This window comes from Bombina bombina, chromosome 2 (genome assembly GCF_027579735.1).
Source record: "Bombina bombina isolate aBomBom1 chromosome 2, aBomBom1.pri, whole genome shotgun sequence".
Taxonomy (NCBI): Eukaryota; Metazoa; Chordata; class Amphibia; order Anura; family Bombinatoridae; genus Bombina; species Bombina bombina.
This window is the reverse complement of record NC_069500.1, coordinates 476345448-476369665: the sequence shown is the minus strand read 5'-3', so window position 1 is coordinate 476369665 and position 24218 is coordinate 476345448. Positions and strand designations below refer to the sequence as shown.

Sequence of the window (24218 nt, the reverse complement as noted above, 5' to 3'; positions counted from 1 at the left end):
AAGAAAGGATCTCTGTGTGGGGGAAGCTGCTCCAGCTGTGAAAAGAAGAAAGGTAAGTTTTTAAACAAAACGGCTGCTTTTTAAACTTTGATGAATAAAAGTGCCCCTGTTTTTAATAGTATTTTTAAAAACCGGACTTTCATTCATCAAAGTTTACCTTCACTTTAAAAGAAACATATAGTACACTGTTCCTTTATTTTTTTCATATAAAACAAAGTACCTAAATATTACTGCTACTTTCAATTATGCCAAATGTGTTGATACAGTTTATTTTTAAACATACAAAACAATATTATTATTTACAAAATGCTTTCAGATTTTTTGAAGCAAAGCTTTTTACATTTGTCTACAACAAAATAAAAAATACAAAGAATCATTAACCTTAATACCTGAGAGAACCTGCATTTCCAGAGGTATCTTCATACATCTACCATTAGTGCAAACAATAGCTTAATGGTTTCTCTACTTTCATTTCAAAATAGTCCTGTTCTATAAAACTGAGTATTGCTATATTTTAATATTTGATTTCTTTTACTTGGTTCCTACCAAGTATTACATTTCTGTCTGTACATAACAATTCTCCTTTGCTCTATATATCATTTATCTAAAAATATTTATTTGAACTCACTTGTCTTGCTTATAATACAAAAAGAAGTAACAAGACATCTCAAATTTTCAAGTGTGTTTTATGAGCTCATTTTAAAATTGTTTAAAAAAATATTTAAGCTCTCAAAACAAGCAAACTGTCCAACTGTAAACATAGCCCTGCCATTGGGTAACTTTATGTCCATATGGATTGAAGGTTCCTTGTAGATATCAGCCCTTAGTGATCAGGAAGAAAGCTATTTAGAGTTGTGTTATCGCCATCACTCTCTTCTATGTTGGCAGCAAATGTTTTCATCTTCTTCAGTTTGACTTTGCTCTGCTGATCACTTTCTGGCAGAAGAGATGAGATGCACATCATCTCTGTGTGATTTTCCTGACGCTTTTTCTGCTGGTGCCTCATTGTGGAGAGTTTAGCTGCAAGTGCAATCGTAGAAATGATGAAGATGGTGCAGACGATGGCCAGAATAAGTATAACCAGCATGCACTGCTTCATGAGGGAATGGAATGGTGCTCCATGTTCTGTAAAATAAGTCATGTGCGTCACCTGACTGGAACCTGTAGATGAGGTGGAGGAAGTTGGCAACATAGTACTTATATCATCAGGCTCAGTTGATGAATATTTCCTGACCACTGTGGAAATAACTGATGGATTACTGGAAATCTCTGAAAGTTGAGTTGATGTGTCATCTTCTACCATAAATACTGTGGTATTCTTTGGGCTGGACATGACAGTTGTATGGCTAGGACCTGTGGTTTCATTTATATATTGGGTGGGACTTGAGGACCTATCGGTGTGTGGTCTATTGTTGACTTCTGTCAATGATTTATCTGGACTGACAGAAGTAAAAGAAGTTTCATCTTCACTCAAAATTGTTGTTGTGTGATCTGTACTAATTGGTGTAGAGACTGTAAAGGATGTTGCCTGTACAGTATTTTGTGTGACATCAGATAATGTTTCTTTTGAAAAATCAGCTACAGTTGTTAAATCGAGTAGGTCGGCCTCTGTTGAGTCGTCACGTTTTATTCTGGAGAGTTTGGGTGATTTTTGTTTCAAATGATATTGAGCAGTTAATTTGAAGTTAATGGCCTTGTGGAAAAGTGAAGTGCCTGGTTCTGGCATGGATGTGTCAACGAATGATGTGAAATCTGAATTATCCTGAAATGGCAGCTTGTATCCAAGGACAGAGAAGGCACATAGATGTAGAAGGAGTAAAGCCATCAACCACAAGGAACACATTTTGTCTGTGATATAGAAATGAGAGACAATCATTACATTAATTAAAATTAGACAAATGGTAATCAAAAGAAAATGCTAAAAAAATGCTATAGCTTTATGCCTTAGTAAGAACTATATTACTATGATTTTAAATTGTTAATATAATAATCCACACAATTATAAAATTAAGTACATTGTTATTATTTAATTGACAGTCTACTCCAGAATATGTATTGCTTAAAAATATAGATAATCCCTTTATTACCCATTCCCCAGTTTTGCATAACCCGCATGGTTATATTAGTACACTTTTTACCTATGTGATTACTTTGTATCTAAGCCTCTGCAGACTGCCCTCTTATTTCAGTTTTTTTGACAGACTTGCATTTTAGCCAACCAGTGCTGACTCGTAAATAACTCCACAGGAGTGAGCATATGGTTAGCTATATGGCACACATAAACTAGCACTGTCTAGCTGTGAAAATCTGTCAAAATGTACTGAGATAAGAGAGCGGCCTTCAAGGGCTTAGAAATTAGCATATGAGCCTACCTAGGTTTAGCTTTAAACAAAGAATACCAAGAGAACAAAGCAAATTAGATAATAAAAGTAAATTGGAAAGTTGTTTAAAACTGCTTGCCCTATCTGAATCATGAAAGAACAATTTTGACTAGACTGTCCATTTTAAAAGAATAACTTTTGAGCAGTCAGTTGATTCTATATTAGCACATTGTTTTGTTTTAATAATTACTGTACTCAGATGGTTTTTTGTCACATAGGATTTATTTATATTTTTTAGTAATGATCTATGTTCATGCAAATGACAAACCGAATTGCATAATTAGAAACAGGGTATTATCTTACACATTTGAAATATACTCTGAAATGGTCGCAGGAGATATTGTAGCGGTGTATTAGCATACATGGTATCGATTCATTAAAGCTCCATTCATCACTATTGCACAGGCTTCTACAGTGGACAGGGCACACATTTAGATATGTTTATGTTCATATACATATGTACCGTATATTCACTGAGTACGTGATATTCTGTACAGCTAAGGGGATCTGCAGGAAAATTCACAACAGGACCCCAGCATCTACAAATAGCGTGTAGTAATCTCTCAATGTGAATGTTTGTTTCTATTTAAGTGGAAATGGCTCCAAAGTATATATACATTTAGACATGTATATGTACTGTATGTATATAAACATTATAGCCCTTTCCATTTAAATACCTTTTTGTATACCATATACCTTTTAATCCTTATAACTTTTTTTAATATTTTTATTAAAAAAATATTACTTAGTGTAATCTTCTGTTTCTATATATGAGTGTAACACTAGCCCCAACCCTTTACACAAGGACTTCATTCGCGTTTACCCGAGTGCAATTTAGTTTAAATTTGTGCGTTTGCGTTTACTTTCAACTTGTAATATGCATGCAAATTAGAGCACCACTTATATTGTATCCCATAGTGTTTTCATTTGAGTTATATATATTTTTTTGTCTGTGACAATCTTTTGATGCCAAAAAACATATTCAGCAGGATCTTGTATAATGAGGTGCATAGCTGTATTATGGGATGCCTGTGTCTCTGTCCTCAGTTACATGACTCATATCATGCATGAAGCATAGATAGCATATCAGTATGTGCCAGTGATCACTATCATTTTGAAACCCACAAACTAATGTCACAGTGGGAAATTAATCAGTTCTCTCCAAAGTCACTGCCCTCTCCCCCTTCTTCAACATCACCAGTACTTATGTTATTCAGTGCAGCTGATTTACTAAATAATGGAAAGATGAAGGGACAGTCTAATAAAAATTAAATTTTCATGATTTAGATAGAGCATTCAATTTTAAAAAACTTTACAATTTACTTTTATCATCAAATTTGCTTTGTTCTCTTGGTATTCTTTGTTGAAAGCTAAACTTAGTTAGGCTCATATGCTAATTTCTAAGCCCTTGAAGGCCACTGCCATATAGATAACATTGTGCTCAGTCCCGTTGATTTACTTAGGAGTCAGCACTGATTGGCTAAAATGCAAGTATGTCAAAATAACTGAGATAAGGATGGAGTCTTCAAAGGCTTTGATACAAGGTAATCACAGAGGTAAAAAGTGTATTAATATAACCGTGTTGGTTATGCAAAACTGGGAAATGGGTAATAAAAGGGATTATCTATATTTTTATACAATACAAATTGCTGCATAAGAGTCCAGCTGTCCTCACTATGATAAGTCAGTCAGTGCGGTGTCAAAGCTGTTGATACACTTTTTGCTTTTAATATTTGGAATAAAATTTAGAATTTTTATCTACTGAGGAGTGCTTGGACATTTTTGTTTGCCTTTACAAATTCTGGAGTAGACTGTCCCTTTGAGTAAACTGTTGTTGATTAGCTGCATAGAGTTAAAGGGACATTAAACCCAAACATTTTATTTTATGATTCTGATAGAGAATACAATTTTAAACAACTTTCCAATTTACTTCTATTATTTAATTTGCTTCCTTCTCTTGTTATTCTTTGCTGAAAGGTTTATCTATGAAAGCTCAGGTGCAGAAATGAACCGGGGTTCTAGCTGCTGATTGGTGGATGCATATATATATACCAATTGTCATTGGCTCAAACATGTGTTCTGTCAGAAACCAGTAGTGCATTGCTGCTCATTTAATATAGCATACCAAGAGAACAAAGAAAAATAGTTCATAGGAGTAAATTAGAAAGTTGCTTAAAATTGCATGCTCAATCTGAATCATGAAATAAAAAAATTGTGTTTCATATCCCTTTAAATAGGAGTCAGTGAAGCTGGAGAGACACCATAGGGAATTGTATTCAGTAATAAAATATTGATAGTTTAATACTACAATGTCTTCAAAGTCTTGCTTAGTTAGTTGTTTAGTTCATCATAGTCTTACAATGGCTATTAATGTCAGTTATGGGAAATTAAAATACAGGAAATGAAAATAGATGCTTGACATAGTTTTAAGGGAGGGGTTCAAAATGTTTGTAAAGCAAAGTCTTGTATCATGATAATCTTACTAATTAATATTACACATTATAATTTCTAGAAACATGTAAAAATATTGTATTGTATGCTAAGGTATTCCAATCCATTAGCAGAGTCACAGGGGTATATTTAACAAGCCGTCAACCGCAAATACGCTGGAATTCCGCAGCGTAATTGTGGCAAGCTTGATTCGACCTAGTTATCAAAGCCTACAGACCGGTAAAAGTTGAAATCTGTGAAATAACATACGATCCGCCGGTCTCAGTCCGACACAGATCGATGATTACGTCATTACAGATGTTCCGAATACACATTTGGCACTATTTGACACTTTTTCAAAGTTATGAAATAGTTAACCGGTACACTCGTGGCTATTCCGGCCCAGCGTACCTGGTTTTCAATCCACCACCCTGGAGGCCGCGGATGCCATAGGAATCAATGGGAGTCTGAAAGCAGCAAAAGCTTATGTTCGATGCTGCCAGATATCCCATTGATTTCTATGATAGAAACCAGTAACGTTTACACCTAACACCCTAACATAAACAACCCGCTAACTTTATATTAAAATTACAACATCCCTATCTTATAATAAATTTAAACTTACCTTTAGAATTAAATTAAACTATATTAAACTATTACTTAACCTACCCTAATTGTTATACTAAAATTACATTAAACTACCAATTAAATTAACTATATTGCATATTTAAAAACCTAACCCTACTCAAATTATTTAAATCTACAATTAAAAATGACTCAATTACAAAAAATAAAAAACAATGTTACAAAAAAATAAAAACATTAAGTTACAAAAAATAAAAAACCACAGTATAAAAAATAAAAAACAATTACACCTAATCTAATAGCCCTAGGTGGGTTTTATTTTTAGAGTAGGGTCTGGGCAGTAAAAGAGCTAAATGCCCTTTTAAGGGCAATGCCCATACAAATGCCCTTTTCAGTGCAATAGGGTTTTTATTTGGGGGGGTTGGTTCTGTGGGTGGTGAGTTTTACTGTTGGGGGGGTTGTATTTATTTTTACAGGTAAAAGAGCTGATTTCTTTGGGGCAATGCACCACAAAAGGCCAGTTTAAGGCCATTGGTAGTTTATTGTAGGCTAGGGTTTTTTTTTATTTTGGGGGGGGGGCTTTTTTATTTTGATAGGGTTATTGGATTAGGTGTAATTCTTTTTTTTATTTTTGATACTGTGCTTTTTTATTTTTTGTAACTTAGTGTTTTATTTTTTGTAACTTAGTGTTTTCTATTTTTTGTAATTTAGTGTTTATTTTTTTGTAATTTAGTAATTTTTATTTGTAGATTTAAATAATTTGAGTAGGGTTAAGTTTGTAAATATGTAATATAGTTAATTTAATTGGTAGTTCAATGTAATTTTAGTATAATAGTTAGGGTAGGTTAATTAATAGTTTAATATAGTTTAATTTAATTTTAGTATAATAGTTAGGGAAGGTTAATTAATAGTTTAATATAGTTTAATTTAATTCTACAGGTAAGTTTAAATTTATTATAAGCTAGGGATGTTGTAATTTTAATGTAAAGTTTGTGGTTTGTTAGGTTAAGGGGTTAATAGCTTAATTTAGTTTATGGTGATGTGGGGGGCTGGCGGTTTAGGGGTTAATAGGTTTAGTAAGTGGTAGTGATGTGGGAGGCCAGGGGTTTAGTGGTTAATACATTGATTTAGTTGTGGTTGGGTCCGGGAAAGGCGGGATAGGGGTTAGACATTTTAGTATAGTGGCGGTGTTTAGTGACAGGGTATAAATAAAGTTGGTAAAAAGCCGAATAGCAGCGAGATTGATGACTGTTAGTTAACAACAGTCGGCTGCTCATCGCCCCGTACTTGGTGCACAGCTTTTTTAATAAGGAGAGCGTATTCAGGTCCACGGCCGCGAATTTAGGCGAGCGTATTGGTGCCATTGAATGCAAGAAAGTTGGCGGCTTGATAGATAGGCCTCATAGACAGAATTTGTAAAACTGCTTAAGTTATGAAAATGATGTAACTGTAAAATTTATTTAAACACAGCAAAATAACATAAATAATCAGATGTTTATTATATTAAGAGATGTTTCATACAAAGCAAGCGTAAAATATGACAGCTAATTCATTCAATATTAATGATAACCAACCACATAATGTGCTAGATCACAAGTGGAGCGCAATCAATAGTGCAGGGTGCATTATTTTTCACATGACCTCGCACAAAGAATGATGCACAATCTGGTATTACAAGCTGATAGTGCGCTCATTGCCCTAGTTTTTTAAACCACAATTCAAAATAGCTCTGTAAAATGTAACCCTTTTTGAGACCTGAAGTAAAGGATTATTGATATTTTGCATAACAAATATATGGAAATGCTATGGTATTAAAGGTACTACATTATATTTAGACTTAACACTTCTGAAACAAAGGTTTATTAATTAAAAAAAAGGTTTATAGGAGAATTAAAGGGAAATGGTTTTATGACAGGACTAGAAAGGAAAGGGATCAAAGATGTGTGTGTGTGCGTGTATATATTGCGTAGAGTTATTTATGAGTTAATACTGATTCGCTAAAATGCAAGTCTGAAAAAAGAACTGAAATAAGGGGGCAGTCTGCAGAGGCTTAGATAGAAGGTAATCACAGAGGTAAAATGTATTTACTTTTATCATCAAATTTGCTTTGTTCTCTTGGTATTCTTTGTTGAAAGCTGAACCTAGGTAGGCTCATATGCTAATTGCTAAGCCCTTGAAGGCCACTGCCATATAACATTGTGCTCAGTTCCGTTGATTTACTTAGGAGTCAGCACTTATTGGCTAAAATGCAAGTCTGTCAAAATAACTGAGATAAGGATGCAGTCTGCAAAGGCTTAGATGCAAGGTAATCACAGAGGTAAAAAGTGTATTAATATAACAGTGTTCGTTATACAAAAATGGGGACTGGGTAATAAAGGGATTATCTATCTTTTTAAACTTAATTAATTATTTTGTAATTACATTTTTAATCATTTATTAAAAACTAGTCCTAAAGCCCGTTCACACGGGCCATTTTTTGCAGTTCAGCGGTCCCACCCCTTGTGCTTTCTCCCTCCCCCTCTCTTTTGCTCTCTCTCTCTCCCCCTCTCTTTTGCACTCTCTCCCCCTCTCTTTTGAGCTCTCTCTCCCCCCTCTCTTTTGCGCTCTCTCTCCCCCCTCTTTTGCGCTCTCTCTCTCCCCCTCTCTTTTGCGCTCTCTCTCTCCCCCTCTCTTTTGCGCTCCCTCTCTCCCCCCTCTCTTTTGCGCTCTCTGTCCCCCCTCTCTTTTGCGCTCTCTCTCCCCCCTCTCTTTTGCTCTCTCTCTCCCCCCCCTCTCTTTTGAGCTCTCTCCCACTCTCTTTTGAACTCTCTCCCCCTCTCTTTTGAGCTCTCTCTCTCCCCCCTCTCTTTTCCGTTCTCTCTCCCCCTCTCTTTTGCGCTCTCTCTCCCCCTCTCTTTTGCGCTCTCTCCCCCCTCTCTTTTGCATTCTCTCTCCCCCCTCTTTTGCACTCTCTCTCTTCCCCCTCTTTTGCACTCTCTCCCCCCTCTTTTGGGCTCTCTCTCTCCTCTCTCTCTTTTGCGCGCTCTCTCTCTCCCCCCTCTCTTTTGCGCTCTCTCTCTTTCCCCCTGTTATTTTCTCTCTCCCCCTCTATTTTGCTCTCTCTCCCCCCTCTCTTGCTCCTTCCCATCTCTTTTGTTCTATCCCCCTATTTCTATCTCTCCCCCCTCTCTATCGCTCTCCCCTCTATCTCACGTGCGTGACCGCGCTCGGCCCCGCTCCTTCACGCCTGGCCTCGCCCCCTTCAAAGCCGCCCATGCCCCCCGCTCACACCCGGCCACACCCACTTCTGCCCACACCGCAGATCAGGTAGGGACTCTAAGGCCAGGTGTGTTTGTCCTTGTGCTGTCTTTACTGCGCATGACAGCTTCGGACAAACACACTTGGCCTTTTATATTATAGGATAAAGCTTTGGAGGTTAAACTCTGTTGCCTGTGCCCACTAAAATTAAGGCAAAATAATCTATTTGCGTCCTACTCACTGGTCTGAGTATTGCACCCACAGATCGATCTGAATTTAAAGGGACATAAAAGTCAGAATAATTTTTCATGAGCATTTAGAGTGCAAATAAATTAAGCTTTTTTTTTAGTTTACATCTATTTATTATCTAATTAGATTTTTCTTAGTATGTATTGTTGAATCTTAGCTTCTTTTGATGAGTGCATATATATTCTATAGATATTCTGTCACGAAATGGAAAAGTGAATCTGTCAATTCAAGTAGATTGGAAAGTTATTTTTTTTTTTAAACTGCACACTCCATCTTAATCTTGAAAGGTTAAGGGTCATGTTACCCATATGCTGAATCACTTGAAAGTGATGCAGCATATTTGTCTGACTAGAAAATGTCACATTAACATCCCTACGTAAAAAAGGAAGATATTTTATCTCAAATTTTCCTCAGTAGCCACATCCTATTGTAAATGGACTTTAAGCAGCCAATCAGGATGCTTGTCCTGGTACTGTACTTGCATGTGAGCATGCGTCTGGCATGTGCAGCACAGTACCCTTTATTGCACTCCTCAGTTTAAAGGGACATGAAACCCAAATTTTTTCTTTCATGACTTAGAAAGAGCAGCATTTTTAAACAACTCTAATTTACTTCTATTATCTAATTTGCTTAATTCTCTTGATATCCTTTGCTGAAAACCATATCTAGATAGGCTCAGTAGCTGCTAATTGGTGGCTGCACATAGATGCCTTGTGTGATTAGGTCACCCATGTGTATTGCTATTTCTTCAACAAAGGATATCTAAAGAATAAAGCAAATCTGATAATAGAAGTAAATTGAGATGTTGTTTAAAATTGTATTCTCTATTTGAATCATGAAATAAATATTTTGTGTTTAATGCCCCTTTAAGGAAGTTAATATAGATGACAGTAGCTGAATGATAACTGTTCACACAGCACATACTCTGGTGAGCTGAAGACATTTTGAGGTAAAATAAGTAAATTTATGCTTACCTGATAAATTAATTTATTTTACGATATGACGAGTCCACGGATTTCATCCTTACTTGTGGGATATTAACCTCCTGCTAACAGGAAGTGGCAAAGAGCACCAAAGCAGAGCTGTATATATAGCTCCTCCCCTTCCCCTCCACCCCCAGTCATTCGACCGAAGGTTTAAGAAGAGAAAGGAAAGGCTAAAAGGTGCAGAGGTGACTGAAGTTTACAAAAAAAATAAATCTGTCTTAAAATAACAGGGTGGGCCATGGACTCGTCATATTGTAAAAGAAATTAATTTATCAGGTAAGCATAAATTTACTTTTCTTTTACAAAGATATGACGAGTCCACGGATTTCATCCTTACTTGTGGGATACCAATACCAAAGCAATATGACATGGATGAAAGGGAGGGACAAGACAGGAATCTAAATGGAAGGCACCACTGCTTGAAGAACCTTTCTCCCGAAAACAGCCTCAGAAGAAGCAAAAGTATCAAATTTGGAAAATTTGGAAAAAGTATGAAGGGACGACCAAGTCGCCGCCTTACATATCTGTTCAACAGAAGCATCGTTTTTAAAGGCCCATGTGGAAGCCACAGCCCTAGTAGAATGAGCCGTAATTCTTACAGGAGGCTGCTGTCCAGCAGTCTCATATGCCAGGCGGATGATACTCCTCAGCCAAAAAGAAAGAGAGGTAGCCGTAGCTTTCTGACCCCTACACTTTCCAGAATAAACAATAAATAATGAAAAAAAAGAATAAAAAACAGAGGCGCCACCATGGCCTAATATCGCCAGTACAGGTATAATGAGCAGCAATAGGAGAATGTGAATACTCACAAACATAAAGCACCCCACTGGTGCTAATAGAGCAGACTCACACTTCTCAGTGGTTCAGCACGCTGTATCCAAAGCGCAGAGACAGTCAGGTATCCTCTGACACTCCAATGTATATGTGCCTATGGATAAAGGAAAAAGCAACACCTATACCTATGCTGCTCCACTGAGGATACCTGACTGTCTCTGCGCTTTGGATACAGTGTGCTGAACCACTGAGAAGTGTCAGTCTGCTCTACTAGCACCAGTGGGGTGCTTTATGTTTGTGAGTATTCACATTCTCCTATTGCTGTTCATTATACCTGTACTGGCGATATTAGGCCATGGTGGCACCTCTGTTTTTTATTCTTTTTTAGATTCCATACTACAGGATAGCCATCCTTTGACAGAGTGCAACCTCAAACATCTGGGAATTGTCATTACCTTGGACTCATAGACTTTCACATTATCATTATTTGGTTTTCAATTGATTTTTATTTTTTCCAATCTATGTTTATATTCTAGTAATATATATATATATATCCTTATATATTATCTTTTTATATATATAGTTTTTTACTATTATCATTTTTAGCATTGTGGTTACTTACATATGTCCACATTTTAGATTTTTTAGGGTTTCATTTTTAGTTCTATAATTGTTGCTATTATCATATTTTTAGATTTATGCCTGTTTTTTTCTGTTGAGACATAACAAGCACCACTATATCACCTATTTTATTGAAATTGAGGAAGCGCCCCCTAAGGGCGTGGTGCGTCCGCTGAGTACACACCACTCTCTCCATACATAAATGAATAATGAAGATGATTGACGGAAATCCTTAGTCGCCTGCAAGTAAAACTTTAAGGCACGAACCACGTCCAAGTTATGTAACAGATGCTCCTTCTGAGAAGAAGGATTAGGACACAAGAACATAAGTTTAGGCCCAACCGGAGCTCATGACCGCTGCCTTCTCAGTCAGAATATACTGCGCGTCGGAGCACGTGAAAAATAGGCCCCGTCCATAAAGGACGATCAACAAACTAATCTGTAACACCGCATAGGAAGCGGTTAGGAAATAAAGCCATGTGGTCCCCCTAAAAACCGCATAGTAATGCTGCAGCCCTACTCATATTTGTGTATCATAAAACAAAATAAAGATGATGAGCTGCCTCTCCCAGTGTCCCTTTTCAGAACACCCAAATTATGTCAATGAAAAAACGTTAAGCACAGGATTTAAAATAACACCCTTTCTTTGAACAGGTCTACTTCTTACTCCCTCCTTTAGCAAGGAATAAAATGTCAGCCATTCTGATATAACAGGTCTCCTCAGAAATAAAAGACTGAACATACCTCAATGCTTGTAGCATGCAGCTGTTCTCCACACTGAAGATCTTTCTTACACTACCTTCAGCACTCTGTGGGAACCAACATGGATCTGCTAAGATCATCAACCTCAGGGCAGAAATCTTCTTCCATATCTCCCTGAGGAAAATAGTACACACCGGTACCATTTAAAAATAAAAAACTTCTTGATTGAAGAAACTAAAACTAACACCTCACTTTACCTCTTCCTAGTATAACACAGGCAAAGAGAATGACTGGGGGTGGAGGGGAAGGGGAGGAGCTATATATAAAGCTCTGATGTGGTGCTCCTTGCCACTTCCTGTTAGCAGGAGGTTAATATCCCACAAGTAAGGATGAAATCCGTGGACTTGTCATATTTTTGTAAAAGAAATCTTACTTTTTTTACATAGAGAAGTTCATGAGATATTTTGAGTCAGCTTTTCACAGATGTAATGAAAGAAGCATATGGGTCACATATCCCTTTAATTTTCCATGTTCCTTTAAGATGATAATCACCCCGGCCATATAAAAAAAAAGGTTAAAATGTGGATTTAGTTCCTGTTCACTTATAGATCATCACACAAGACAAATTGTATCCTTACTGCAGACATATATAGTAAACAATAAAACGATCAGAGCATAACCTTGGGGTAACCATAAACTGATGAATGGATTGTAAGTGCATTGATTTGTTTTTTTAGCATCAGTTTTATTGAGACTTTGCAGAAGTACAAAGTACAACATCAACATGACATACATCCCATCTTTGATAGTTTTGTGCAATAGAAGTATTACTGGCATCTGTGGCACCTCAGGAGTTGTGAAATGGTCTTACAACATAACTCATGTTGCAGGAACGGATATACTATGATCATTGCCATGAAAAATTTTGAAATTGTTGTAAACAAAAATGAACTGGGTGTTATAGGGTAGATTATGGGTCTATTAAGTTACCCTGATGTTTATGAGATAGGCTATCCTCTCACTTTCCAAATCCAACTTCTCAGTTAAAGTTAAACTCCCTTTGTCAGCTTCTCATATATAAAGAATTAATTATCTTATGTTTACCTACTCTGCCTGAAAATGAAGCATTATTCCCTAAGGGGGGTGTCATTAAATGTACAGATTTCCAGTGTTAATGAAGTCCTGAGGATGAATACTTATTTTTTCTTCATCTACACTTTGGGAACATTATTCTTGGGTGATTGTTCTTTTGGTTGAAGAGCAATATGAGCTTATCTTCATTTTTTGCTCCACCGAGCTAAAAATGTTACATTGTGACATTTCTATTACTTACTATATAACCTTTCTGTATAAGTTCTCTTTCATAATAGCTGCACTACTATTGGCACCCTTTGTAAATATGAACATAAAATGCTATAAAAATTGTCTTTATTGTTTAACCTTTTGATCTTTTGTTCAAAAAATACACAAAAATACTCTGCTCTCATGGATATCAAATAATTGCAAACACAACACAGGTTTATCCACACAAAAAAAATATTTTCTAAATATATGTGTGGCACAATTATTGGTACCCTTTTAGTCAATACTTTGTGCTACCTCCCTTTGCCAAGATAACAGCTCTGAGTCTTCTCCTATAATGCCTGATAAGGCTGGAGAATAAATGGCAAGGGATCTGAGACCATTCCTCCATACAGAATCTCTCCAGATCCTTCAAATTTCAATGTCAACGTTGGTGGACTCTCCTCTTCAGTTCACCCCACAGGTTTTCTATGGGGTTCAAGTCAGGGGACTGGGATGGCCATGGCAGGACCTTGATTTTGTGGTCAGTAAACCATTTTTGTGTTGTTTTTGATGTATGTTTTGGATCATTATTTCCTGCTGGAAGATCCATCCACGGCCCTTTTTAAGCTTTCTGGCAGAGGCAGTCAGGTGTTCATTTAATATCTGTTGTTATTAAATGTCCAGGTCCTCTGGCAGAAAAACAACCCAGAAACATTAAAGAGCCAGCACCATATTTAACCGTGGGCATGAGGTACTTTTCCATATGGTTACCTTTCTGTGTGCGCCAAACCCACCTCTGGTGTTTGTTGCCAAAAAGCTCTATTTGGTTTCCTCTGACCATAGAACACAATCCCATTTGAAATTAAATTAGTGTCTGGCAAACTGAAGACGCTTGAGTTTGTTTTGGATGAGAATAGAGGCTTTTTTCTTGAAATCCTTCCAAACAACTTGCGGTGATGTAGATGACATCGGAATGTAGTTTTGGGGACTTTCTGACCCCAAGACACAACTAACTTCTGCAATTCTCCAGCTGTGATCCTTGGAGATATTTTGGCCACTTGAACCATCCTCTTTACAGTGCGTGGACATTATAGACACACGTTGTATAAACATGTGTTGTGTTTGCAATTCTTTGATATCCATTAGAGCAACCAAAAAAAATCTTTCCAGTTTACTTCTATTACCAAATTTGCTTCATATTTTTTTGGTATCTGTTGTTGAAGGAGCAGCAATTTACTACTGGGAGCTAGATGAACACATCTGGTGACAAGAGGCTTATATGTGCAGCTTGCTCCCAGTATTGCATTGCTGCTTCTGAACCAACCTAGGTATGCTTTCAACAAAGGATAAACATAGAACAAAGCAAATTAGATAAAAGAAGTAAATGGAAAAGTTGTTTAAAAATTGTATGCTCTATTTGAACTATGAAAGAAAGAAATTTGGTTTCATGTCCCGTTAAATGACAATTTATGAGATTTATGTCTTATGTGCATTCATCCTGGTTTTTGTTTTAAGTCATAAAGTCCTTGAATGCATAACATACTATGGCGTAGATTACCAGTGGAGTGGGGTTACCACCTTTTATGGAAAAATACTAGCCATGCTAATTAGCATACATTAGCATAAATAATTATACAGCATTAATTAAAATTAAAGCTTCTAGGACTGATTTACATACAATCATCTTTATTTCTATATTTCATATTTATTTTTACATTTGACCTAAACCTTAAAAATACCGGCCATGTCTGCTGGGTGGCAACTCTAAAGTAGAGCGATACATTTTTATCGATCTTGATCGCTAACTGCTCAAGGTAAACCAATAGCACTCCCATGTTAGGTAAACCAATAGCACTCCCATGTTAGCGTTGGTATTACAAGTTAAAATTAAAAAGTTAGTGCACAAGCAAAAGACTCAAGCGCACTAACTTTTAGAGTTTGGATATTGCAACTACGCTAACTCCCTTTCCCCATAGACTTCTATGTGGCACACTAAAGAAAGCCTTTTCATTTTATTGTTCGCAAAACCCGAAGCTGAGCTAGACCAACTGCGCTAAAGCCGAAGGTGCGTTAGGAATACTTCAAATTCATATGTTCTTTACATAGAAGAAAATATTTTTATTTTTAAATATATATTTCTATTAAAGGGCCATGATACCCACATTTTCTCTTTCATGATTTAGAAAGATAATGCATTTTTAAAATCTTTCTAATTTACTTCTATTATCTAATTTGTTTTATTCTCTTGATATTCTTTGCTGAAAAGCATATCTAGATATGCTCAGTAGCCGCTGATTGGTTGCTGCACATAGAAGCCTCATGTGATTGGCTCACCCATGTGCATTACTTTTTCTTCAAATAAGGATATCTACAAAATGAAGCAAAATAAATAATAGAAGTAAATTGTAATGTTGTTTAACTTTGTATGTTCTATCTGAATCATGAAAGAAAGATTTTGGGTTTAGTGGACCTTTACTATCTGTATATATTTTTGTAAAATATATTTCTATATATATATATATATGAATATACAGTGGATATAAAAAGTCTACACACCCCTGTTAAAATGTCAGGTTTCTGTGATGTAAAAAAATGAGACAAAGATAAACCATTTCAGAACTTTTTCCACCTTTAATGTGACCTATAAACTGTACAACTCAATTGAAAATCAAACTGAAATTTTTTAGGTAAAGGGAAATAAAAATAAAAAACTAAAATAATATGGTTGCATAAGTGTGAACACCCTTTTATAACTGGGGATGTAGCTGTGTTCACAATTAAGCAATCACATTCAAAATCATGTTAAATAGGAGTCAGTTCACACCTGTCATCATTTAAAGTGCCTCTGATTAAACCCAAATAAAGTTCAGCTGTTCTAGTTGGTCTTTCCTGACATTTTGTCACAACCTACAGCAAAAGCCATGGTCCGCAGAGAGCTTCTAAAGCATCAGAGGGATCTCATTGTTTAAAGGTATCAGTCAGGAGAAGGGTACAAAAGAATTTTCAAGGCATTAGATATACCATGGAACACAGTGAAGACAGTCATCATCAAGTGAAGAAAATATGGTGCAACAGTGACATTACCAGGAACTGGATGTCCCTCCAAAATTAATGAAAAGAAGAGAAGAAAACTGGTCTGGGAGGTTGCCAAGTGCAGTCCGTCTCTGGTGCCGCTTATTACACTTCACACAGACTGACCAAGAAATCGAGCAGGCACGAGATCCGACAGCACAACTAATACCGAGTGGACGTACTCACTAACACCTACCTGTGGGGGCAGGAGTATCCGAGAGGGAGAGGTGTGGCCAGCTGTCAGGTGCTCGCAGAACACGTCAGACGCCGAGCGGTGTAGCGAGGATCGGACCCAGGAGGGGAAAAGGTACCGAGGCAGGAGGCACGCTACAGGAGTTCCGGTATTTTCCGGTGAGATAACCATCTTCTGACAAAGGGTACCCCCCGTGGACGGGCCGATCCCAATACCGATTCGTCTTGACCGAAAAGCAGAGAGAGCCGACGGACAGCTGGGTGAGTCAGTAGAAGCGTTTTTGCTTATTACATTCATTTGATTGAACAGTGCAAAGAAATGACATTTACCATATACACCAATATTGAATAACACGCTTTCTACTAAATGGACTTTAGTTACTTGGTGCCTACACAGTAAGTGACTTTCAAGAGGCCTACAGCAACATTAAATGAGCTGCAGGAATATCTGGCAAGTACTGGCTGTGTGGTACATGTGACAACAATCGCCCGTCTTCTTCATATGTCTGGGCTATAGGGTAGAGTGGCAAAACGGAAGCCTTTTCTTACAAAAAAAACATCCAAGCCCGGCTAAATTTTACAAAAACACATCTGAAGTTTGGCGCAAAAACAACACTGCATTTTACCAAAAGAACACATACCCACAGTGAAGCATGGTGGTGTCAGCATCATGCTTTTGGGCTGTTTTTCTTCAGCTGGAACTGGGGCCTTAGTCAAGGTAGAGGGAATAATGAACAAAACTGAACCAGACAATGTTGGCACAAAACCTTCAGGCTTCTGCTAGAAAGCTGAACATGAAGAAGAACTTCATCTTTCAGCATGACAACACCCCAAATCATACATCCAAATCAACAAAGGAATGGCTTCACTAGAAGAAGATTAAAGTTTTGGGATGGCCCAGCCAGAGCCCAGACCTAAATCCAATTCAAAATCTGTGGGGTGATCTGAAGAGGGCTGTGCACAGGAGATGCCCTCGCATTCTGACAGATTTGGAGTGTTTTTGCAAAGAAGAGTGGGCAAATCTTGCCAAGTCAAGATCTGCCATGCTGAAAAAATCATACTCAAAAAGACGGAGTGCTGTAATAAAATCAAAAGGTGCTTCAATAAAGTATTATATTATTTTAGTTTTTATTTTTATTTCCCTTTACCTAAAAGATTTCGGTTTGTTTTTCAATTGAGTTGTGTAGTTTATAGGTCACATTTTTTAACATCACAGAAACCTGACATTTTAACAGGGGTGTGTAGACTTTTTGGCCTCTAGTTATGAAGCTCCGTATTTTGCAGCATTCGCCGGCCCAATACGCTCGCCTAAGCTCGCCTAACATCGCCGCCATGGACCTGAATTCTTTGCAGCTTTCTTGCTAGCCTGTCACTAAGCACCCACACACCACTTGTGGACCACTTGTGCCGCATCGGATGAAGAGTTCGGCCCGGTTGGGTGAAGACGGCTCAAGGTAGGGTGATCTTCAATGGGGTAGTGTTAGGTTTATTTAAGGGGGGTTTTAGAGTAGTGGTGTGTGGATGGTGGGTTGTAATGGTGTGGGGGGGTTATTGTATTGCTTTTTTTTACAGGTAAAAGCTGATTACTTTGGGGCAATGCCCCGCAAAAAGCCCTTTTAAGGTCTGGTAAAAGAGCTGGTTACTTTGGGGCAATGCCCTGCAAAAGGCCCTTTTAAGGGCTATTTGTAATTTAGTTTAGGGTAGGGAATTTTATTATTTTGGGGGGCTTTTTTTATTTTATTAGGGGGCTTAGATTAGGTGTAATTAGATTAAACTTCTTGTAATATATATTTTTTTGTAATTTAGTGTTTGTTATTTTTTGTAATATAGTTTAGTTTATTTAATTGTATTTTATTTTAGATCATTGTAGTTAATTTATTTAATTAATTTATTGATAGTGTAGTGTTAGGTGTATTTGTAACTTAGGTTAGGATTTATTTTACAGGTAATTTTGTAATTATTTTAACTAGGTAGCTATTAAATAGTTATTAACTATTTAATAGCTATTGTACCTAGTTAAAATAAATACAAAGTTGCCTGTAAAATAAAAATAAACCCTAAAATAGCTACAATGTAAATATTAGTTATATTGTAGCTAGCTTAGGGTTTATTTTATAGGTAAGTATTTAGTTTTAAATAGGATTAATTTATTTAATGATAGGAATATTTATTTAGATTTATTGAAATAATATTTAAGTTAGGGGGGTGTTAGGGTTAGACTTAGGTTTTGGGGTTAATTCATTTAATATAGTGGCGGCGGTTTGGGGGGGTAGATTAGGGGTAAATCAATGTACTGTAGGTGGTGGCGGTGTAGGGGGGGAAGGATAGGGGTTAGTAAATGTAATGTAGGTGGCGGAGGGCTCCGGGTGCGGCAGTTTAGGATTAAACAATTAATTTATTTGCGGCGGGGTCCGGGATCGGCAGGATAGGGGTTAATAACTTTATGTAGGTGGCGGCGGTGTAGGGGGCGGCAGATTAGGGGTCAATAAGTATAATGTAGGTGGCGGCGGGGTCCGGGAGCGGCGGTTTAGGGGTTTATATATTTATTATAGTGGCGGCGGGATCCGGGAGCAGGGGTTTAGGGGTTCATATATTTATTATAGTTGCGGCGGGGTCCGGGAGCGGCGGTTTAGGGGTTCATATATTTATTATAGTTGCGGCGGGGTCCGGGAGCGGTGGTTTAGGGGTTCATATATTTATTATAGTTGCGGCGGGGTCCGGGAGTGGCGGTTTAGGGGTTAATATGTATAATGTAGGTGGCGGCGTTGTCGGGGCGGCAGATTATGGGTTAATAAGTATAATGTAGGTGGTGGCGGTGTAAGGGGGGGAAGATTAGGGGTGTTTAGACTCGGGGTACATGTTAGGGTGTTAGGTGCAGACACTTCCCATAGGAATCAATGGGATATCGGGCAGCAGCGAACATGAGCTCTCGCTGCTGTCAGACTCCCATTGATTCCTATGGGATCCGCCGCCTCCAGGGCGGCGGATTGAAAACCAGGTACGCTGGCCTGGAATAGTGGCGAGCGTACCTGCTAGTTCTTTGATAACTAACAAAAGTAGTCAGATTGTGCCGAACTTGCGTTCGGAACATCTGGAGTGACGTAACCATCGATCTGTGTCGGACTGAGTCCGGCGGATCGTATGTTACATCACTAAATTCTACTTTTGCCGGGCTGTAGGGCTTTATAACTACAGCGAATCAGCCTCGCCACAAATACGCTGCGGAATTCCAGCATATTTGCGGTTGACGGCTTGATAACTAGAGGCCTTTATATCCACTGTATATATAGTATATATGGATAAATATATATAGAAGTATATACTTAAATGAAGAACATACAAATTTGGAGTATTTCTAATAAAAAAAACATAAAAACATTAACATATTAACATGTATTACAACTGATATTGCATATTTCAACGTATTTGACTGAGAAGGGCTCAAAAGTATAAATATATATATGTGTACATATATATATATATATATATATATATATGTGTGTGTGTGTGTATATATTATATATAGATGTATATACAGTATATATATATATATATATGTATGTGTGTGTGTATGGGTATATACAGTATATATATATATGTACATATATATGTGTGTGTGCGCGCACATACATATTTACACATATAAATACATAAATGCACATGTATATGTATAAATACACATTTATACACATGTATACATACACATGTATACATATTTAGACATATAAATACACTACATATAAATACACTTCGTAAGCCCTTCCTAGTCAAATACTTTGCCACGTACAATATCCCTTTTAAAACATTTTTTTCATTAAATACATTTTATTTTTGTATTAAAAATGTTATTTTAATATGTTTTACATGTGTTTTGTGTAACTTTTATTGTAACCCTTACAGTACAGGTCTCAGGTCACGCATCGCAATTCTTCTAGCGCTATTTGGGCTTCGCTTGTGCATAACCCATAACTTTCAACTTTTAATATGAGTGATATTTAGCGCGGTTGTGATCTCCATTGAAAGTATAGGGTGCGTTAAAGGGTTGTCAGCTGCGCTAAGCCTTCTCTGATCAATTTATTTTACCATGGACTTGTAATATCATTTTGCAGGCTAACTTTAGTGGGGTCCAGCAATATTGAGTCCCAGGCTACTACTAGCCTGCCACTTATTATTATTATTATTATCATTATTATTAGAAAAATTGTTTCTTATTCAACTGTGAACAAACCTATGGTGTATTAAAAGCTCTGAACATGTCATGACATAAGAAGTCTTTATAGGGCCCTTTAAATCTACTATAACCAGCTTGTATCCAGAGTCAAATTGTACTTATAATACTTAAGTATATGATATTGCAGACTGTTATTTGTATGTATTTAATCACATCAGGCTTTCTTTTAAAAATCATGTGGCACTTATGCCTGGGGACACACACTCAAAGAAATTCTACACTATAACTAGGGTTGCTAGGTGCCCAGTATTCAACCGGACAGTGCAGTATTTTAACAGGTTGTCAAGTAAAAACTTTATAAAATTACTGGACACTTAAAGGGACAGTCTACTCCAGAATTTGTATTGTTTAAAAAGATAGATAATCCCTTTATTTCCCATTCCCCAGTTATGCATAACCAACACAGTTATATTAATACACGTTTTACCACTGTGATTACTTAGTATCTACTCCACTGCAGACTGCCCCCTTATCTCAGTTCTTTTGACAGACTTGCATTTTAGCCAGTCAGTTTTGACTCATAAATAGCTCCATAGGAGTGAGCACAATATTGTCTTTATGGCATGCATGAACTAGCCCTGTCTAACTGTGAAAAACTTGTCAAAATGGACTGGTATAAGAGGCGGTTTTTAACAGTTTAGAAATCAGTTTGAACCTACCTAGGTTTAGCTTTTAACAATGAATACCAATACATCAAAGTAAATTTGATGATAAAAGTTAATTGGAAAGTTGTTTAAAGTCTCTGAGTGTTAGCTAAATGTAAAAGGCCTCCAATGCCTCAATGCATTACAAATATGAAGCATAAAGAAGTGTGGGGCATTCAAGAGGTAAAATGATTTATTTGTATGTTACTGGAAGCCAAGGGCTAAAATGACTGCTCAGTTGTGGAAAATATACATAGTGGAATAAATAGTGGGGGATCAGGTAGAGTTTTGGGGGGTATTGTGTGACCCTATGTACTATCATGTCCAGTCACCGACAGCTGGCAACCCTACAAATAATGATATTACTATGATCTAAGAAACATATGACATCATTTCACAGTGTGTCACACTAAAAACTTCTAACATTAAATTGTATGCTTAAAGACAGATACCACAAGCACTTTTAGCCATTAGTCTGTGTAGCACATTCAGCATAGGACTGAAAAGTGATGCACTAAACTGTATCACAAATGTCTGATCTAATAATGATGTAGAAAAAGGTTAGTGCAGTGAAAGCCAAGGTATTCATAGAAGTGAAGATCCTTTTATGTGAAAATAACAAACGCTACGTACAGGTTTTAAAGACAGAGGCGTGAGAGACAGGCAAAGAGAGAGAGAGAGACCGACAAACAGACAAAGAGAGACAGACAGAGAGAAAGAGGCCGACAGTCAAAAAGAGAGGGACAGACAGACAAAGAGAGACAGACAGAGAGAAAGAGACCGACAGTCAAAAAGAGAGAGACAGACAGACAGAGAGAAAGAGACTGGCAGTCAAAAAGAGAGAGACAGACAGACAAAGAGAGACAGACAGAGAAAAAAAGGCCGACAGTGAAGAAGAGAGAGACAGACAGAGAGAAAGAGACTGACAGTCAAAGAGAGACAAAGAAAGAGAGAGACAAAGAGAAAAAGAGAGAGAGGTCTATGTGGACATGTTGTAGTTTTAATGAAGGAAAAAAATGAACTGTGCAAAATGCAGTTTATGCATTCACTCTGCACAATTGTATCCTTGATGTGGAGCAATAATCTAGTAAAATACTATAGTGTATGTCATTTGGTAAGTCAGAACATATGAAATACTGAACTTACCTTAAATGTTACCACTTTATGGGTCTATGCTGGCTCTGGTAACTTCCTCCAACTTCCGTCATCTGAAGTAAAACGTGTCCCAAAAAGGTCTGTATTTTACCAATTGGGTGTTGGAACTAGCATCCAACTCCTTCAGGCTGGTGTGGTCCTTATCCAGAATCAATAAAAGGTTTATCAGTTTGTTTACTGTACCTGCCCTAACACAGGAAATATAGACGAGGGTGTGGGGAGGTTAGTAGTAAAATAAGGAAGAACATCACTGCAGGCTGTGGTTTTCAGACATAGAGAGATGGGAGGGGTGGGGTGACACATTAAGCAAGAGATATGAAAAAGGGTGAGATGGAATAGAGATAGAGAGAGAATTATTACAAATACCTCCCCTCTTATGTGACCCTGGGAGAATAATTACATAGTCACATGCATTAAAGGGACGTAAGAATGCAGACATGATTTGACATGTAAGAAACTGCAGCTTGCAGGCAGTGTCTGTTTATCCCGGCATGGCTCTGTCACATACCTGTAGCTAGGGGTTTATCAACTGCAACATGACACCTGAGATGTAAAAATAAGAAGGTATATTTTTTTATACACCGTTTGTTATTATGGATAATTATGTTAAAGGGCTACTCTTTGTAAGTAGTTTGGTAACTACTTTACTACTTTATTCAGATAGGCCATGCAGATATGCCAGATGCCAGCAAAAGAATGGAATATGCATATGTGTTTGGAATACAAAAGCCATTTTGCATTCATGTACATGCCCAAAGCAGGTCGCTCATCATAGGAAATTACATATTATATACTCATGTCACATAGGGCTTAAAGGGACAGTGTACTGTAAAATTGTGTTACCTTAATGTGCTTTCAATGACTTTTTATACCAGCTACAGAGTATAACATGAATTTATATACCCTTGTAATTGTATTTATTTTTGTATTTGAAATAGCTGTTTTTGTTCTTTAAGACCACAAACTTTTAAAATGAGATGAGCTTGCAGGGAAATCAGAGTTTATTACTTTTTGTGCACACACATGCTTCTTAATATTATCTCTCTACTTAAGCAATAAAACAGTCATTTTCAACTGTTCTATCTATTCTACCTCCTGGGAGTGTAATTTCTTCTACTGGCTATGTTTACACTGTTTTTCTCTGACCTATACTTAAAGGGACATGCCACCCACATTTTTTCTTTTATGATTTAGAAAGAGAATGCAATTTTAAACATCTTTCTAATTTACTTATATTATCTAATTTGTTTTATTCTCTTGATATTCTTTGATGAAAAGCATATCTAGATATGCTCACTAGCTGCTGATTGGTTGCTGCACATAGAAGCCTCGTGTGATTGGCTCACCATGTGCATTGCTTTTTCTTCAACTAAGGATATCTAAAAAATGAAGCAAAATAAATAATGGAAGTAAATTGTAATGTTGTTTAAATGTCTATTCTCTATCTGAATCATGAAAGAAAGATTTTGGGTTTAGTGGCCCTTTAAGTATAGAAACTTTTAAAATAGGTAGGGATACCACCGGGCAAATCAGCAATTTCAAATGCTGAAATAAAGTAAAAAGAGCTATTTGTATACAATTTAATATATTCCAGCATCATGGATCATTGGAAACAAATTAAAGTGGAGTAATTTCACCAGCCCTGTTGTACATGTGTCCATTATAATAGGCTGTT

At 37.0% G+C, this 24218-nt stretch overlaps 1 protein-coding gene across 1 annotated transcript; it reads right to left on the bottom strand.

The window, feature by feature from the left end:
• Positions 1-253: 253 nt before the first annotated feature.
• Positions 254-22840, bottom strand: SELPLG (selectin P ligand). Its single transcript, XM_053702143.1, has 2 exons — positions 22535-22840; positions 254-1848 (listed from the first exon to the last, which is right to left on the bottom strand). The coding sequence occupies exon 2, from the start codon at positions 1841-1843 to the stop codon at positions 824-826; it is 1020 nt and encodes a 339-aa protein (XP_053558118.1). The 5' UTR covers positions 1844-1848; positions 22535-22840; the 3' UTR covers positions 254-823.
• Between the last annotated feature and the right edge of the window lie 1378 nt (positions 22841-24218).